Here is a 19,654-nt window from a genome sequence, read left to right on the forward strand (position 1 = left end):
TAGTCACTGTTCTGGGAGTGTACAGTGAGCTTGCTGCCAGCATTGAAACCGTGGGCGTTTACGGAGGCATATGTGCTGCATGTGAGTCTTAAAGTGGCACTAAGTGCTGTGTGAAGAGGGTGTGTCCCTTCCCTCCAGTCAGCTGTGAGAGCTCGCCACACTGAGCTCTGCAGAGTATAACTTCAGCTCTCCACCCCCTTTTTCTGAACTCTCAGACAAGCTTTATAATTCAGCACTTTGAATAAATGTAGAGAAGAGACGACTGCAGATAAACAGGTACAACTTATGTAGGAGGATTTGTTTCATCTCTGCGTATCATCTGAGGCCTGTCACTTCACAGGGTATATGTAAGAGTTTGCACCCACTTTAAGTAGTTGCTATGTAGAGATGAGCTCGGGCGTGTTCGAGTTCGTACGTGCCCGATCCTGCCAGGAAGTCGACACTACACTCCACTAATCACAGGCAGTGAGACATTTCCCCAATCTGTGCAGCTGCAGATCGGGAAAGTGCAGTGTCGGCTTCCTGGCGGGATCGGGCACGTACGAACTCGAACACGCCCGAGCTCATCCCTGGATTTTTAGGGAGAATAAGAACATTATCTGGTGTCACTTTAAAGCCCACCTTCTTTGTCGCCGCACATATGCTTTACGTGGACAGTAGGAGGTTAATGACAACATTGTGGAGACAATGGGGAAGATTTACTTAAACTGGAGCACTCAGAATCTGGTGCAGCTGTACATGGTAGCCAGTCAGCTTCTAACTTTAGCTTGTTCCATTAAGCTTTGATAATAAAACCTGGAAGCTGATTGTTTTCTATGCAGAGCTGCACCAGATTTAGCATGCTCCAATTTAAGTAAATCTCCCCCCATGTTCCAGGAAAGGACACAAACAACTGTGGTAACTGAAATAAGGGTGAATTTTTATTTTTTTAAAGACTAATAGTGGTTAAAATATCTCATAAAAAAAAAATCAAACAGTTCTTATAAATGTGTTTTAATCCCATTCAGTGGTGTATTCTCTGCAGTGTTTTGTTGTGAAGCCTGAATTACCATTCCTATAGCTATGTGATTATTTTATCTGTGAGCTTGTAGACATTCCAAATGCTTATAAGTTATTTTATACTGCATACGAAGTTTGTAGCAAATCCAAATACATGCTCTGCTAACTCAAGTGTCAATGCTTACAGTCATTCCATATACACCGGATACTGTGAAATGTGCAGTGATTTCATAGACTTATCATTGTCCCATAGTTAGTGAAACTTGCAGTTCTATTCAAAACATAGGCGTGTTTTGTGCAGCTAGTCTATTAACACGTAGGTGTGTTTAATATTGTGTAAAACTTGTAGTCATTCTTTAGTTTCCTGTCTGGCTGATCTTAACTCTTTGTTCACACGTCTGTGCTGTTCAGTGTTTTGTATAGTAGCGTCCTTCCATGACTGGATACACGCAAGTGATATCCTGTGGAATTATTTTTTAAATAGTGACTTGTCAGGCATACATATCCTAGCTTATAAGATCCAAATTAAGAATTGATTCTATTCAGTACCTTGGGATTCTTGGGAAAAACATTCCAACCTATCAGAGGCTTCTTCTACTAGCCATTGAACCATGCTTTTCACCTCTACCTGCAGTGATCTCCATTCTGCATCCTCCATCACATCATCCTCACCTTTATTTATGTCTTCCTTATTCCCCTCTTGGGGGTAGTAGTTAAAGTTCACTGTGTTTGGTGCTGATTCTTCTTGAAATGTTGAGAATTCTGAGTGTGGTTCCTCTGATCTTGCTGTACATGTGGTGTGGCTGATTACAATCTCCTGTTTGACTGACCTGTCATTGATCTCTTCTGAAAATACTTTTCCTAGACCTTTATGTTTTTTTACACATTTGCTCTCCTTTGGCAAATTACCTTCTCCTTCTTCAAGACTGTCCTGTTCAGTTATTGGGGCTTTAGTTTTTCCCAAATTATTCCCATGCCCTTCCTGCTCTAGACAGAGCGTATTTGGTTTTATTGCGTTCTCGGTATTGCTGTTCTGTTCTAACAAGCAGTCTCCTGCCTTCTGTAAATGGCTATCCTGTTCTAAGAACTGGTCTTCTGCTTTTCCTTCTTTTGTTATATGGTTGTCCTCTTCTAGAAACTGGTCTTCTGCTTTTCCTTCTTTTGTTATATGGTTGTCCTCTTCTAGAAACTGTTCTTCTGCTTTTCCGTCTTTCTGTTTATGGCAGGCCTCTTCTAGAAACTGGTCTTCTGCTTTTCCGTCTTTCTGTTTATTACAAGCCTCTTCTAGAAACTGGTCTTCTGCTTTTCCGTCTTTCTGTTTATGGCAGTCTTCTTCAAGAAAAAGATCTTTAGCTTTTCTGTCTTTCTGTTTATGGCAGTCCTCTTCTAGAAAATTATCTTTTGGTTTTTCGTCTTTCTGTTTATGGCAGCCCTCTTCTAAAAAATGATCTTCTCCTTTTCCACCTTTGTGTTTATGGCAGTCCACTTCAAGAAAATGATCTTTAGCTTTTCCGTCTTTCTGTTTATGGCAGTCCTCTTCTAGAAAATTATCTTTTGGTTTTTCGTCTTTCTGTTTATGGCAGTCCACTTCTAGAAAATGGTCTTTTGCTTTTCCAACTTTGTGTTTATGGCAGTCTACTTCTAGAAAATGATCTTCTGCTTTTCCATCTCTGTGTTTATGGCAGTCCACTTCTAGAAAATGGTCTTCTGCTTTTCCATCTTTGTGTTTTTGGCACTTTTCTTCTAGAAACTGGTCTTCTGCTTTTCCATCTTTGTGTTTTTGGCAGTCCTCTTCTAGAAAATGATCTTCTGCTTTTCCATCTTTGTGTTTATGGCACTCAACTTCTAGAAAATGGTCTTCTGCTTTTCCATCTTTGTGTTTTTGGCAGTCCTCTTCTAAAAACTGGTCTTCTGCTTTTCCGCCTTTCTGTTTTTGGAAGTCCTCTTCTAGAAACTGGTCTTCTGCTTTTCCATCTTTGTGTTTATGGCAGTCCTCTTCTAGAAACTGGTCTCCTGCTTTTTCTTCTTTGTCTATATGGCAGTCCTTTTCTAAAAACTGGTCTCCTGCTTTTTCTTTTTTGTGTATATGGCAGTCCTTTTCTAGAAACTGGTCTCTTGCTGTACCTTCTTTCTGTATATGGCTGGTTTTATCTAGAAGGTAGTCTCTTGCATTTTTCTCTTTTTGTATATGGCTCTCCCTTTCTGGTGATTTGTCTACTTTTTCTAAGTTCCCCATTTGGATATTCTGTTTTTGAGAATGGTTTTCTGGTCCCCTCACAATCTTTACATGGATTTCCTTTTCTATAAAGTGGTCTCTTTTTTCTTTATAACTGTCCCTATCTAGCAAATGGCTTTCTGACTCTCCTTCAACCTCTTCATGAGTTTTGTTTTTAGGAAGATTTTCAACCAATTCTACTTTGTCTTGTTTTTTCTCAGTGTCTTCAGCAATTTCTGCATGACTCTTCTGCTCAATTACAACTGGTATCACTTCCCCATCTTTTTTATGTTCTGAAAACTCAGATCTTGCTCTCTCCTCATTTTCGTCTTGCCTTGGTGAGCTTTTAGCCATGTCTCCTGTATTTTCTTCAGGGCTTTTTTTCTCTTGTAAGTCATTTTCTAGCTTTTCTGCATTCTCTATTAACATGTCATTTTCTGGCAAGTCATTTACCACATCATCTGCCCTCTTTGTGTGGATGAACTGAATGTGTTCTGGTAAGTCATTGTCCAGTTCATGTACCCTTTGTGAGTTGATCTCTTGATTTTTTATGCTGTCTCCTGGCTCTGGTATGCTTTCTGTTTGTTCCCGCTTTGTGACTTTGTTGTCCAGGTCCTCCACTATTTCTTTCTGACTCTCTTGGCTTAAAATGTTTTTGTCCTTGTGTCCGTTTGCCTTGCCTGCATGAGTTTCTTGTTCTTTCAGGTCATTTCCAAGTTCTTCCGTATTGTCTGTTGGGTTTTTGTATTCTGCCATGCCATTCCTTTTAACACCTATGTTCATTCCACCATTATCCTTTTCACCCACAGTTGTCTCTGGACCTCCTAAATTCTTGTCATTGTTTTCCCGGTCACCCCGATTAGCACTTAATTCTGCTTTTCTCTCTTGTAGAACATTGCTCCTTTTTTCTCCTTGCATCATTTCTTCACTTTCTTTCTCTGTTGACATTTTTCCTTTTTCTAATAAATCCTCATATCTTTTTGGTTCAGTAACTTTTCCGCCTAGGTCTAATTTTTTCTCATGGTGTTCTTCTACAAAAGAACCTTCCTTGCACTGCTCCATTTCTATCACTTTTTCCTTCTCTGTGGCATCTCTCTCTCTCATTATTCTGTAGCCTCTAATTTTTCTCAAAAAGGACGCCTTGGAGTATGGTTTTAATTCTTCTTCTGGAATTCCCTGGTTCCCTTGTTCATCTACCTTATTTACTTGGGCATTAATCTGCTCACCAGTTTCTCTTCTTTCTGCTGGTCTGAGACAAGGTAACCGGAAAATATTCCCACTCAGCACCTTTCGTTTTTTCCCTCTAACTCCATGTTTGTCCTCTGTGCTTTGATTGCTTGACGAGGCACCCTCCAGGGACCTATCCTGCTCTGTCCTTTTCAGAAACAGACAGATGAACCCGCCTCTTAGGCAAGATGGTTGAGCTGCTTTAGGAGATTCCATTGATGTTCTCTGCGATCTATCATGTCCTTCAGAGACTGCATTTTCAGACGTTTCTGGACTGCCTGGCTGTGGCATTCCCATAGATGGTCTGGTTATATGGCTAATGATAATATCTTATCTTCAGTACCTGTAAAAAAAAAAAAAAATGATGAATGGTCAAAGAAAATAATATGTGAATCTGTTTTATGAGATCTCTATGTCGCAAGGGGGTTGCTTTTTCATTTTCTTTGATCTTGTTTACATATGCGGATATAAATAAAAATAATCATTAACATATGCTAATTTTAGTTTATTTAAAAAAGGGCTCATATCCTTTATCTCTGCTCACCAATGCAAAGAACACTTCTCTTGTGATTGGAGGAGAACCTGTCATGAGGCTTTGACTGGTAATATGACTGCCCTCGCCTCCTTATTTTTTATTTACCCATTTGCAGGGGCAGCACCAGCATATAGGCAGCTGCTTTAGGGTGGCAGGATAGAGGGTGAGAAATTCCAAACCCCCAGCCAGAGTCATGGGACCCTCAGAGTCACCTCCATCCCTCCCTGTATGCAGAGCCCAGCAGTACAAGTGTGGGGTGGCTGGAAGATGGTGGGGTGAGCTAGCAGTACCAGCGGGGGGTGACCGAGCACAGTGTGTCGTTTGAAACATTAACCTGTCTACCCTCACCTGCAACGGATATGTTGTACTTTCCCTTTTTGGCCTGAGCGGTGTATGTATGTTTGTTGGCCAGCAGGGGGTGGCAGGAGAACCATGGTGGTGGGGGGTTGGGCTAGCAGTAGGGTTGCACTGATACTGTTTTTTACTGGCGAGTAAGAGTACCAATACTTTTGGTCAAGTACTCGCCAATGGATACCTTTGCTGTGCGATTTGATCACATACAAAATGATTACGCTCAAATCTCGCTACAAAAAAATCAAATGCGATTTGAACAGGAATGTGGTGCAACTACTGTCCGAACCGAATGCGGTTTCCGGCACCCCTCCTGTGTGAACCCAGGCTCAGGGCCATCTTACCGAATGGGAACGCAACCCAGCCCCAGCCAAGCATTAGTCCTGATTCCTGTGTGCATCCCGCCGCCGAACTTAGCAGGTGGCTAACGCCTGTCGGCGCTGCGCTACTGTCAGGCCACTTGGGCTGCGGAAGGGGAGCCCACAGCTGCAGGAATGCCTGTCGGCCTCCATGGGAACAGGCACACACAGGACAGTCAAGTCTGACTCCCGTCCATGTGTGTGTTCACCATACCCAGCCGCCGAACTTGGAAGCTGTCATTAGCCTGGCACTGCTGTACCAATAAATATCGCTTTATTGATAATTTGCATTTTTATTCTCGTCGGTGATTGTGTAGGCAGGGCCCCAGTGCACTACATTGCCCGGGGCCCCTTAATGCTCTTAAGATGGCACTGCCCACAAGCCTGGGTTAACAGAGGAGCTGTGTGGGAAACCGCATATAATTTGGACAGGAATTGAACCGCATTCCTGTTCAAATCGCATGTGATTTTTTGCAGTGCAATTTGAGTCCATTTATTTTGTATCAAAGAAATCGGCTTTAGGTATCAGAGTATTTGCATGAGTGCAACCCTAGCTAGCAATACTATCCTGGTGGGGCTGGAGGATGTGGGGGTACAGCAGTATCGGTGTGAGGTGACATGGAGCAGGGGAGGGGGCATTCTAGCACTACGAGCGTGGGGTGGCTGGAGGTCGGGGGGTACAGTAGTACCAGTGTGGGGTGGCATAAAGCTGGGGGGTGGGTCAGCAGTACCAGCGTGAGGTGGCTGGAGGAAGGAGGGGTGCAGCAGTACAAGCATGGTTGCAGGATGGGGGAGGTGGGCTAGCAGTACCAGGGTGGGGTAGCTGGAGGATGAGGGGGGGGGGGGGTGCTAAAATGCACCTTCACCTGTGTAGACAAAAATTCTTGCAGGAGCCCTGCCCATTTGTTAGCTTGAATGGGGCTTGGCTTACGCTGGCCATAGACAGTTCAAATATGGGCCACTTCAGCAGGTAATGTAAGCTCTTTGTGGGTGCAAGCACTATTATCACATGTGATAGTATTACTTTAGAAGCTCTTTATCAATCAATAATCAATAAATACTGTGGAATGCAGCTTGATTAAATAGACCAGGTATAATGCACAAGCATTTCCTGTGCCAGCCTAATGAAATAGGAAGATAATGCTTAATGCTGAGGCATAATTAAAATGATTTAGCTCTAATGATGTGTAGTGTACCATATCTTTGGCTGCTGCAGCGTTTGTTACATAGCTTACTTTTACTCATGTCTTCTGTCGGTGACGAACGTCCGGAGCCGAGACTCGTAGTTCCGCCAGCAGTACACTCAGTACACCTATCACTGTAAGTTGCTCACTCAGAACCTCCTCCATTCATTAAAAACCTTGCTTTCTTTTAAATGGAAGCAAGGTGCTCTGTGATTAGAGGAGGTGAGAATGAACATCAAGATCTCCCCTCCTGCAATCACAGAACACCTTGCATACATTGGAAAGAATGAATGGAGGAGATAGAGAGTGAGCAACCCAGAGTGTATTCAGTGTATTGCAGCTGGAACTACAAGTCTCTGCATCTGATGTTCGGCTCCAACTCCTGTTGCCTGAGTAAAAATAAGGTATGATTTAAATTATTGTTAGACCGATATAATTTTTTTTACCACCGATACCGTTATTTTGGTCATCGGATATCGGTATCGGCCGATATTGGCCGATATTTTTGGACATTAAAAATTTTTTTATTTTTTTTTTAATGTCTACAGGTACTGTGGTGGAGGGATCTGGGGGTCTAAAAGACCCCAAACCCCTCCTCTGCACTTAAAAGCATTCAAAACACCAAGTTTGGCTGTTTTGAATGCTGTAAGTTTTTTGAATTAGGCGCCGCCAGTACCCGGAAGTGATGTCATGACATCACTTCCGGGTACTCAGCGGCCCCGAATTCAAAGAAATGGAGACTCGGTCAGACGGCGGCGGTGAAGGTAGGATGCCCGGGCAGGGGCGTACCTAGAGCATTTGGCACCCGGGGCGGATCCTATATCTGGATTCACATTACACAGCCCCTGCCCCCCAAAAGAACCCCTTACATTACACAGCCCCCACCCCCCCATAGAACCCATTACATTACACAGTTTCCGCACCCCCCCCCAATAGAACCTTTTACATGACATAGCCCTCTCCCCACCTCAATAGAACCCTTTACATTATACAGCCCCCCCCCCCAATAGAACCCCTTTACAATACAAACCCCCTCAATAGAACCCCTCTACAATACAAACCCCCCCCAATAGAACCCCTCTACAATGTAAACCCCCCCAATAGAACCCCTTTACAATGCAGACCCCCCCCAATAGAACCCCTTTACAATACAACCCCCCCAATAGAACCCTTTACAATACAACCCCCCCCCAAAAGAACCATAGAACCCCTCTAAAATGCAGACCCCCCCCAATAGAACCACTTTACAATACAAGCCCCCCAATAGAAACCCTTTACAATGCAGACAACCCCCCCTCCAATAAAACCCCATAAAACCCCTTTACAATGCAGACCCCCCTCCAATAAAAACCCCTTTACAATGCAGACCCCCCCTCCAATAAAACCCCTTTACAATTCAGACCCCCTGCTCCAATAAAACCCCTTTACAATTCAGACCCCCTGCTCCAATAAAACCCCTTTACAATGCAGACCCCCCCCCCAATAGAACACCTTTCCAATACAACCGCCCCTCCTACCTTATTAGGAGGAGAGCAGAGAAGGAGGAACTGTTCAAAGCAGAGCATGGGAGAGAGTCTCACTGTCACACTCACGAGCCCTGCATACACAGCGGTCAGCGGGAAATGCCGAAGTTAACTGTGCTAGTTAATGAGCAGGTGATTGGTTGATAGGCGGTCCTAGCAACCAATCGCCTTCTCATTATCTAGCACAGTTAACTCCAGCAGCGCCTGCTGTGTATGCAGGGCTCGTGAGTGATGGTGAGTCTCTCTCCCATGCTCTGCTTTATACAGTTTCTCCTCCTCTCCTGTGTCAGTGAGCGCAGTGAGCGGCGGAGGAAGTCCGGCGGCCGGCCCCGGGTGTCACCCTGGTGCTCCCTGACACCCCCCTAATGTGTGGCACCCAGGGGGGAAAGTCCCCCCCGCCCCCCCTGTTGGTACGCCACTGTGCCCGGGTCTCCTGGTGGGACAGGAGACCTGGGCGAGGTACGGAAGGCGGCAGGAGGGGGGGACGTCCCCTCCCGCTCCTTGGAATGACAGCCGAGCGGCTTCTCAGCCGCATCGGTTGTCATTACAAGACAGCCGACCGTCGGCTATGGACACCGGTACCGGGGTGATGCCTCTAGCTGCAGGCATCACTCCGGTACAAGCACTTTCCCGAAATATCGGCAATATTGGTAAATCAAATGGCCGATTCCGATATATTGGGAAAAGTGCATATCAGCCCCGATATATCGGTGTTGCCGATAATCGGTCAATCACTAATTTAAATGCTGCAGCAAACAGATATTAGAGCTAACTTATTTATACTGTGCAAATAGTGAAAAATATTTTTGGTGATACTTCAGATTTAGTCTATTTTAGAAGGGAAGAGTTTACCTTTCTGTCAAGTTTTTTCAACTTGTGATTCCTTTGGTGAGTTTTTCCCTTACTTTCTGCTCTTTGACACCCATACAAGAATAGGAGGGTTGGGTTGTCACCAGTGTTAATTTCGTCAACAAAAAATGTTTCCGTCAAAGTTTTCATCAGCTGCACTTTTACAATGACAAAAATTAAACGAAAAGTGCAGCACATTTTCATCCACTGATGAAAACTATGATGAAAATCAAATCCGTTTTAGTTAACGAAGTGAGTTAAAGCAGCTGTGTGCACCGTGACGACTGCCAAAAATCAGAGCAGCACTGTGCATTACAGCGAGGCCTCCTGAGTCCTGACGAGAGTCCTACTCCTGAATCCCGACTCACGAGTCACAAGATGACTCCCCCCATGTCCAGAGCAGAGACAGCAGACAGAGCACCCACTGTAAGTGTGTAATGTACATTACAACTACAGCAGGCCTGAGGCCTCCCCTCAGACCCCTGTCAGTCCAGAGCACCGTGTGTGCATTACAAGCCTCCTATGACCGCTGGCAGTGGCATCCAGGGCACTGTGCATTACAGGCCACCTCTCAGACCTGAGACCACATCCAGCACTGTGCACCATTACAGGCCTCCTCTGACCACCTACATCCAGAGCACTGTGCACCATTACAGGCCTCTCAGACCACCGTCCAGATCACTGTACAACATTACAGGTCTCCTCAGACCACCATCCAGAGTACTATGCAGCATTACAGGCCTCCTCAGACCCTTGTCCAGAGCACTTTGTAGCAATACAGGCCTCCTCAGACCACCATCCAGAGAACTCTACAACATTACAGGCCTCCTCAGACCACAGCTCAGAGCACTGTACAGCATTACAGGCCTCCTCAGACCATTCAAAGTGGCTAAATCTGTATCTGTGAGTTTGTTCAAACCTTAATACTATAAATAATATCAGATTTTTTTACTCCAGGAGTATATAATGAGTTTGGAAATTCTATAGAAATGCTTAAATAATGCATTACAATTTAACTAAACACATTCGATTTTAGTTGCCTAAAATAATTTTATTTGACTATGTGCAGTTGGTTTTGCACAGTGCAGCCTGGATCCTCCTCTTCTCGGGTCCCTGGATGGAGCTCTTGGCCCCTCCCTCCTGTTAAGTGCCCCTATAGCAAGCAGCTTGCTATAGGGGCACCCGAGCCAAGCTGCTGCTCCGTGTATCCATTCAGACACAGAGCTGCCGTTTGGCCTGGCCCCCTCTCTCCCCTGATGGGCTAATTGAGTTTGACTGACAGCAGCAGGAGCCAGTGGTGCCACTTCTGTGTCTCAGCCAATCAGGAGATAAAGTCCTGGACGGCCGAGGTACTCGTGGACATTGCTGGATAGAGCGGGAGGCTCAGGTAAGTATTAGGGGGCTGAGGGGGGCTGCTGCACACAGTTTTTTATCTTAACCAGTTCCCGCAAACCGACATACCTGCATGTCAGCTTGAAGAAGTGGTCACCCCGGTACTGTTTTTTAGAGCCGGCGGTCAGCTTTCAGGAGATAACAACAGATGCCACTCAGCAGCCACTTAGCCGTTATCCCAGTCCCCCCCCCCTCCCCCGCCGCAGGTTGGAGTCCCGATGTAATAACCCGGAAGCGACGTCACTTCCAGTTTGCTTGGCTGCTAATGGTCAATATTAAAAAAATGCAGATTTTGTTTTTTTTTTAAATTAGTGCTAAATATAAAAAATTAAATAAAATAAATAGGAAAAACATTTTTAAAGTGCCCCCATCACCGTGAGCTCGCCCATGAAAGAAAGTCATGCCCACAGTGTGAAAACGTTCCAACCACACATGTGAGGTATCGCCGCAATCGCCAGAGTAAGAGCAATAATTCTAGAAAAAGACCTTCTCTGTAACTCTAAACTGGTAAAACTGGTTCCTGCCCCCTCCACAGCCCAGCGCTCCAGTGAGCGCGGGGGGGGGGGGGGGGGGGTTAGAGCAGAGAGCTTCCGACTGTCAGTCACAAGGTCTCTGCTCAGGGAGCTGAGAGAACTGAGCGATCGGTGGTGTTAGATCGCTCAGCTCCCAGTGTAGAGGCGCTGGGGGACAGGTGCAGCGTGGACCGATCCACCTAGGAAAGTATAATTCTAAAAAAAACAAAAAAATAACATATTTCTCTTTTAAGTACCTGATTTCCTATAATTATTATCTTTCTATTAACCCTGTACAGGAATTCTCAGACTTTATGGGTGGGGGGGCTTATACACCAACACCAATCTGCCAACTAGATTCTGATAAGTGGTGACTTACCGGCTTGCCGTTGCCCTTTCATTACCTAGTCAGTAGGCTGAAGCATGTTCTGCTCTAAGCAGAGCTTCTTCTGCCCCGGACATTTGGCCTCCGGCTATGCTTTCAGGTTGGTCTGTATCACAAGACTGGCAAAACAGAATTATAAATCATTTGGCAGATAAAAGGATTCCCATATATGCAGGTCTTTTTTTCAGCGGGAACGCAGGGGAGCGCAGTTCCGGCACCTCCAGTCTGAAAGTCTGAAGGTATGCAATGGCAAAAGGATGCTGGGGTCAGTGGGGTGAGCTTAATGGCCTATTGATGCTGGCTGCAGGGGGATCTATTGTTGCTGGGGTGAATCTATTGTTGCTGGAGGGCATTTTGTGGTGGGGGGGCTACTGTTGCAGTGGAGGATTTATTGTTGCTTGGGGGAACTATTGTTGTTGGAGCGGGGGTCTATTGTTGCAGGGGAGGATTTATTGTTGCTGGGGGGCTATTGTTGTTGGGGGTCTATTGTTGCTGTTTGCAGGGGATCTATTTAACTGTTTCTTCTATTGTTGCTGGGGGTATCTATTGTGGGGGGATCTATTGTTGGGGGGGTCTATTGCTGCTGATTCCACGGGATCTATTTTACTGCTTTTCTAGTTATCATTAATAAACTCTATACATATTACCTAGAACCACAACATGATACTTGGTTCTGTATTCTCTAAAAGGGGGGGTACTGGGATGTGGGTAGAGGGTGGAACCAAATGACAGCGCTCGGAGGTTGGTAGGGCGTGGAGACAAGGGGTGACTCAGAAGAGGGGAGTACCTGCAACTATTTTCAGAGAAAAAAAGCCCTGTAAATATGTATTTAGCTGCTTTTCCCAGTGAAATCAGAACTTCACTATGTAGAAGGGGTCCCATGCACCTGTTGGAGTTTTCCTATATTTAAAGCAGTTGTATCCCCCAAAAAAAACAAACCCTGCAAGACAATGGCATAATGTGCTAGTATGCATCGCACAGTAGCACATTATGAAATACTTACCTTAGAACGAAGCCCCAGACACCGCTGAGGCACCTGACATTTCCCCTCGGCGTCTCTTCTGGGTTCGACAGCTCGTGGCGCTGTGAGTGGCCGGAGCCGCGATGACGTCACTCCCGCACGTGCGCGCGGTGTTCACTTTCCGGCAAGGAGCTCTAAAGGTCTGGCAAGATACGCCGGACCTTCAGAGCACATGCGCCGGTGATGTCAGTGACTGCATGCAGGGTGAACATCTCCTAAAACGTGCAGGTTTAGGAGATATTAATTTTACCTACCGGTAAGTCTTATTATAGGCTTACCTGTAGGTAAAAATTAAAAGGCGGAGTATACTATCGCTTTAATGGTTATAACAGCAATTGGGAGGATGACCGTGTCAAAGTCTCTATGTTAAAGCTCCTGTGAGTAATAATCAGCCAGTGGGTGATTCAGCCTACCAGCACCCACCCTCCGTTCCATCATAAACTCAATAAAATAAGCTGTCAAATATAAGGGCCCTTTCACACTGATGTGTTATTGCTGCATTTTTACCTCTATTAAAAGGCAAGAAAAATTTGACAAATCTTTACCTTCAAATCCTTTGTTACTCTTCACATCACTGCACTGTAGATGCAGTATGTTTTGAAATGTCCTGCATGCTGCATCTTTGGCTTTTCAAAACCCCACCAAAAACACAGCTCCCCATTGAAATGAATGGAAAATGCATCAAATTTATTAGAAATGCATCAAAAACACACTGCGGTTGCGTTTTTTGTTGTTGTGTTTTTGAGTCACGTATCTATGGAGTTGATTTACTAAAGGCAAATAGACTGTGCACTTTGCAATTACACTCTGCAAGTGCAGTTGCTCCAGAGCTTAGTAAATGAGGTAAAACTTCACTTTGCAAAGAATACCCAATCACATGCAAGGAAAATAATAATAAAAAAAAATGAATTTTTTCTTGCACATGACTGGATGATGGAAGTCAGTAGAGCTTCTGCTCATTTATTAAAGCGGAGTTCCGGGCAGAGAAACGATTTTTTTCTGAACATACCCCCGGGACAGTCAGGGCTAGCACATTCCACAATGGCTAGCCTCTGATCTGTCCCGGTTCGCACTTACCTTTTAGAAGAAATACTTACTTAGAAATTTTCCTCCACAGCGTTTCCATCTCGGTTGTGGGCAGCTGAAGCCGGCGCGGTCCTCTTCTCTGTCTTCTTCCGCGTCTTCGTGTCCCAGAATGCACTGCACCGGCCCCTCTCGTCACTTCCGGTGCGGCGCCGCATTCCTAAACAGCTTCTGGGCATGCCCAGAAGCTGTTTAGCAGGGGAATGCGGCGTCGCCCGGAAATGACGAGCGGGGCCGGTGCGGCGCATTGATACCTGGGAGCTATGACGTTTAGCTCCCAGGAATCATCGCGAGGCAGGAAGTGACGGGGTGAGCCTCGGCGCTGGAGGAGGAAGCTGTCATAGGTGAGTATTTACGATCTTCAATAAAAAGGTGAGTAAACAAAAAAAAAAAAAATAACTATCCAATTCCTTTTCAGGTGAGGCATACCTAGCGGAGGGGCACAAAAAAAAAAAATATTTTTTGTGCCCGGAACTCCGCTTTAAGCTCTGGAGCGACTGCTCTTGTGGGGTGCAACTGCACTTTGCAAAGTGCAAAGTCTATATGCCTTTAGTAAATCAACTCTATGTTTCATAGATGCATGCCAACCAGAAAACGCACCGGAAACCTCAAAAATGCATATGCGTTTTTGAAGGATTTTTTTTAACAGAGCAGTGTGAAAGCACCCTAAACTACTACACTGTGTATAAAATATTATTAAATAAGCAAATGCAAATCTTTTAAAAACAAGCAGTAAGCAAACACACACATAGTTATCACTTTGTTGACAAAACAAAAAACAGTACTTAAAGTGGTTGTAAACCTCAGACGTGAAATATGAACAAAGCACATCCCTCTATAGTGTGTAAGAGCACTAAGGGATTGATTTACTGAAGGCAAATAGACTGTGCACTTTGTAAAGTGCAGTTGCACTCTGCAAGAGCAGTTGCTCCAGAGCTTAACAAATAAAAAAAAAAAAAAAAAAAAAAAAGCTCTGCTGACTTCCATCATCCAATCATGTGCAAGCAAAAATGCTGTTTTTTTTTTCCCCCCCTTGCACGTGATTAGTTATTCTTTGCAAAATGAAGATTTACCCCATTTACTAAGCACTGGAGAGACTGCACTTACACAGTGTACAGTCTATTTTCCTTTAGTAAATCATTCCCTAGGTGTCATTTCTGTGTGCTGCTTCGTTCCCCTGTTATCAGCATGAATCACTTCTGACAAGTTTTCCTGACACCAAGAGAAACATGGTGACAGGGGAGTTCCAGCTGACTGTCAGCCTCAATCTGTTCCTGTGAGCTGTGTGAAGAGGGGTGTCTCTTCCCTCCAATCAGCTCTCAGAGCTCTCCTCACTGAGCTCTGCAGAGTGTAATTTCAGCTCTCTGCCCAGTTTTTTTTGAACGCTCAGACAAGCTGTATAAATTCTGGACTTTGAACAGATGTATAAGAGAGAATAATGTAGATAAACAGGTACAACTTGCATAAGAGGATTTGTTTAATTTCGGTGTATCACCTGAGGCCAGTCACTTCACTGGGTTTATGTAAGAGTTCACAACCGCTTTAAATGTTTGAATTTGCGTCAAATACGGCTATCTCATCATCATAATAATAATATTGTAACAAACCAAACTGTTAAGCTCACCACACACATTACAATCCGATTGTACAATCTCTTTTAGACCTACCAACAAGTATGTAGTGCAAGGGCCTGCCTGATTGGATACAAATTGATTGGATAGTTTAGGTAGCTCCCAAAGCTTACATAGTTTTGGTAGATATAAACTTGATTGGACAAAATGGTGAGCCTTAGGCCCCTTTCACACGGTTTTCTGATTCGGTCCGGCTGTCAGTTTTTCAGACAGACCTGATCAGAAGCTCCATGCAGCCTTATGGAGCAGTGGATGTCAGCGGAGACATCTCCGCTGACACCCGCTGGTATCCGATCCGATCCAGTCCGTGAAATCCAGACGGATGGAAACCCTATCTTCCATCTGTCTGGAGGATCGGATAAGATCAGATGAAAACAGACAGGCGGTCCATTCTCATCCGATCTCCCATAGAGGAGAGCGAGGATCTGACAGCTCCATCTCTGCAAAGTAAGTAGAGACGGACCTGTCATCTGCCTGCTGAGCTGGGATTGGTGGATCGATACCCACTGAGCAAAACGGAGTCTGTCAGGCGCACCAAAGGGGCCTTAGACACATTTGCGTATTGAAGTATATCTCTAGCCAGACACCCCTCTTAGTTGTCTTTTTTGCTGTCTGTTCCTCATTGGGGATCTTTCTCTTTACTTTCGATTATAACTAGAATTAAAAATAAATCTCTCTAAAATTAGAGGAAAAAAGTTATTACCAGTTAAGTTATTCCAAATAGAATACTACTCCTCTCAATATGTTGCATTGACAACCTTAACATTTTGCATTTCCTATCATTTTCCCTTCTACTTACAATGGTCACCAGAACAAACTGACAGCAATAAAAACATGACAAGGGTTCTAACCCTCGACTCTTCTGCAAAACCTGATGACAAAGGTTTTGGCTGGAGATACACTTTAACACAAAAGGCCAAAAAGCAAATCCAAAGGCTGCCGCCTGTAACCATGCTGGGCAGATGTAATGTATGAAAGGCATGCTCGCAAAAAAATGGGGGGCTGATTTACTAAAGGCAAATAGACTGTGCACTTTGCAGAGGGCAGTTGCTCCAAAGCTTAGTAAATGGGGTAAAGCTTAACTTTGCAAAGAATACGCAATCAAGTGCAAGGAAAAGAAAAAAATAAAAACAAACAGTATTTTTGTTTGCACATGATTTTGGATGATGGAAGTCAGCAGAGCTTCTGCTCATTTACTAAGATCGGGAGCAACTGCACTTGCTGAGTGCAACTGCACTTTGCAATCGTGCACAGTCTATTTGCCTTTAGTAATTCAACCCAATGGAACCTTGATGAGGATAGTTGATATCAGCAGAAGGCCTACGCCAGCTTCCACTCTGGTCAACAGGTTGTGGCGGCCACAGATCACCAAAACTGGATAACCAAAAAACTGGAAAACTCAATTTCTGCTGCAGTATTCAGATACTAGACATGCATACCCATTGATTTAACTCACTGGGGTAATTTACTAAAGGCAAATAGACTGTGCACTTTGAAAAGTTCAGCTTCTCCAAAGCATAGTAAATGGGGTAAAGCTTCACTTTACAAAGAATTCCCAATCACGTGCAAGGAAAATTAAAAAAAAATAATTTTTGCTTGCACATGATTGATTGACGGAAGTCAGCAGAGCTTCTGCTCATTTACTAAGCTTTGGAGCACCTGCTCTTGCGGAGCGCAACTGCACTTTACAAAGTGCACAGTCTGTATGCCTTTAGTAAATCAACCCCACTATCCCATACACAGTTTAGTTAATGGAGTGTGCTCTGCCCCCTGGTATCAAGGTAAAATGTATAATACACCTCCGGTCTCCAGACAAGGTCCTACCACGAACATTCCCTTTAACAAGCTTTGCTCCTTGTCTTTGTTCATCACTTCTTTCATGCGACTCCTTCTCTCTGGAACACCACTCCACATGCCATCAGACATTTACCACCGCTCCAGGTCTTTAAACCCATCCTTCCAGAAAAACATTTAACTTCAAAGTGGACCTTCACCCTAAAATTACTCTTACTTGCTTTCATTTCCTCTCCCCCAGCCTCATCAGATATAATAGGAGTGGGAGCCAATTTTCACGGTACCTGCTCCCGCTTCCTTGTTCCTCGCCTAGGCAAGGATGACAAACACAATATTCCCAACACACACCTTCCTGAAATATAGCTGTGGGAGTAAGTGGGTGCTGCAGCAACCACCCACTAAAAACTAAAGACATTCAAAGTGCGGTGTATGTCACCAACACACCAAGGATCTCCAGAACGGGTCCAAAGCTGTTTTTAGCATCATAGTTACAAAGCAACGTTTCAGAGCCACACAGGACCCCTTCTTCAGGCTTTGGTGTCACATGCCTGATGAAGGGGGTCCCGAGTGGCTACAAAACATTGCTTCTAAAATTATGATGTGATCACTGAATAAAGCTTTGGACCTGTTCAGGAGATCATTGGCGTGCTGGTAAAATCTCGCTTTAGGCAAGGATCAGTGCTGGGTCATCTAGAGCCTGGGCGAGCATGCCAAACTGCGCGCCCCCCCATCATGATGCAGGAGCATTATGTGTCAGCAAAATACCCCCCCCCCCCCCACAAAAACACTGAGCACTAATCTGCATGCTTACCACCTAAACATAAAAACCCCCTCCTTCCAGTACAAATCCAACCCCTGCTGAAATCCCCCTTCTCCACACAAATCTTTGCCCCCAAATCCTCCCAGCTCAATTGCCCCCCCAAAAACCCCCCCCTAAAATCTCACCTCCTAGTACACATCTTCTTCCCCCACTTCAAATCTCCCTCCCAGCACTAATCTTCTTCCCCCTTCCAACACAAATCCCCCTAGATCACCACTCCATCCACAAATTCTCTCTTCCAACATAAATCCCCTTCCCTCAATCTTTGTGGCACCCCCCCCCCCCACACCTCACACAATACCACAGTGCCCAGGGCAGCCGCCTGTCCTGCCCACCCCTTGTCCTGGCGAGGATGATGGCATCTTGTCCCACCTCCCACACTATCAGCCTCCTCGGATCACATCATAGGAGCCTGCAAGACTAGTCTAGGACTAGTCTAGCATGCGCATGCACAGAAGGGGAACCTGCTGTGAGACATTACAAAGTCTCCACCGGCTCCCAAAACCAAAATTGTGGCATGGAGAAGCATCAGTTGCATAGAAGACAGTGCTAGAGTGCTGCTAAGTATCTCTTTCTTAAGTCAGCAGCTATTTGCAGCTGTTGACTTGCATTTTTCCCATTCCCTGCTGAAGTTCCCCTTTAATCCACATTGGTGCTCTAATTTTCCTATTGTCGCAATATTATCTACAATACAGCTACTGCTGCCAACCCTCCCTTGCCTTTTTGCCTGCTCATTCTTCTTTTGAAAGAGGAAATTTTTGGGGCAAGGTATCCCATTTCTATTGTTTAATGTATTTTGGGATGTTATTGTAGAAGCCCCTGTGTGTTCCTGTGTGATATGCATGCATTGCATCAGTGTGAAATCACTAAGCCCTGGATATGCATATCAACTACACAAAAAAAGCTGTTACATGATTTGATTATTTATAAGTGAACAATCAAACATCCCTGTTAATGTTTCCTAGTATGGTGGTGTTCTAGTGCAATGCCTGCTGGTCTCCTCCTAGGTATGTGGCTTCTGTATTCCTGTCCTAATGTATATATATGTCTGGTCATGAAGCTCCTTCCTCCATCCTGTGCTCTCTGCTGTGTGCTGCCAAGTCCCTGATTCCTTACTGCATTGTGTGACAGACCTCCGTCCCAATAATGGCTGCGGAGTTCCCTACTATGATGTATCGCAGTCCTGTGCGGTTCTATATTTGGGTTCCATTCCCCACCCCTTTCCGTCAGCTTACACAGCGTGCCGTCTTGGATCTCCTCTCTTCTGTGGGTTGCAGACGGTATGTCTGTGCAAACAGAACCCCCCCACCATCACATCCACACAAACGTCGCTCGCACTTCACTTCTGTTTCCATGGCAACCAATCTGCGAAACCATTCAGAACCCCCGAGAGAGCGCACTGACAGACATGTGTGTTTTCATTACAGCGAAAGCCGGCAGCCACACACTGATGCGTAATGATTACCGCCTATGACACAATATGTGAAATATGGGCATAATGCTTAGAAAGCACGTTGGATGTTTATCATCTTCCTGAATCCAGTGTCTGTGGAAACGTGTATGAAGATGCAGGAAGTCGTACGATCTTTCGGAAAATGCATGCCTTGCTATTAATTGATATACAGTAAACCCCCCTCCATTGCGGGGGTTACGTCCCGGACCCAGCCGCGAAATAGAAAAACCCGATTAAATGCATTGTAGGCATGTTTTTTTTAATGTCACTGTACGTGTAAAAGCATTTTAAGGTCTTTAAACACTTAAAGCGGAGTTCCAC

At 44.9% G+C, this 19,654-nt stretch overlaps 1 protein-coding gene across 1 annotated transcript; it reads right to left on the reverse strand.

Annotated features, from left to right (window-relative positions):
• Positions 1 to 918: 918 nt before the first annotated feature.
• On the reverse strand, positions 919 to 19,247 carry LOC309559780 (uncharacterized protein). The gene is made up of 3 exons (XM_082263214.1): positions 19,116 to 19,247; positions 3,124 to 4,784; positions 919 to 3,021 (listed from the first exon to the last, which is right to left on the reverse strand). The coding sequence occupies exons 2-3, from the start codon at positions 4,736 to 4,738 to the stop codon at positions 1,538 to 1,540; spliced, it is 3,099 nt and encodes a 1,032-aa protein (XP_082119340.1). The 5' UTR covers positions 4,739 to 4,784; positions 19,116 to 19,247; the 3' UTR covers positions 919 to 1,537.
• Positions 19,248 to 19,654: the final 407 nt, after the last annotated feature.

The sequence above is a fragment of the Pelophylax lessonae genome, assembly GCF_965119305.1.
Source record: "Pelophylax lessonae genome assembly, chromosome: 7".
NCBI classification, from domain to species: Eukaryota; Metazoa; Chordata; class Amphibia; order Anura; family Ranidae; genus Pelophylax; species Pelophylax lessonae.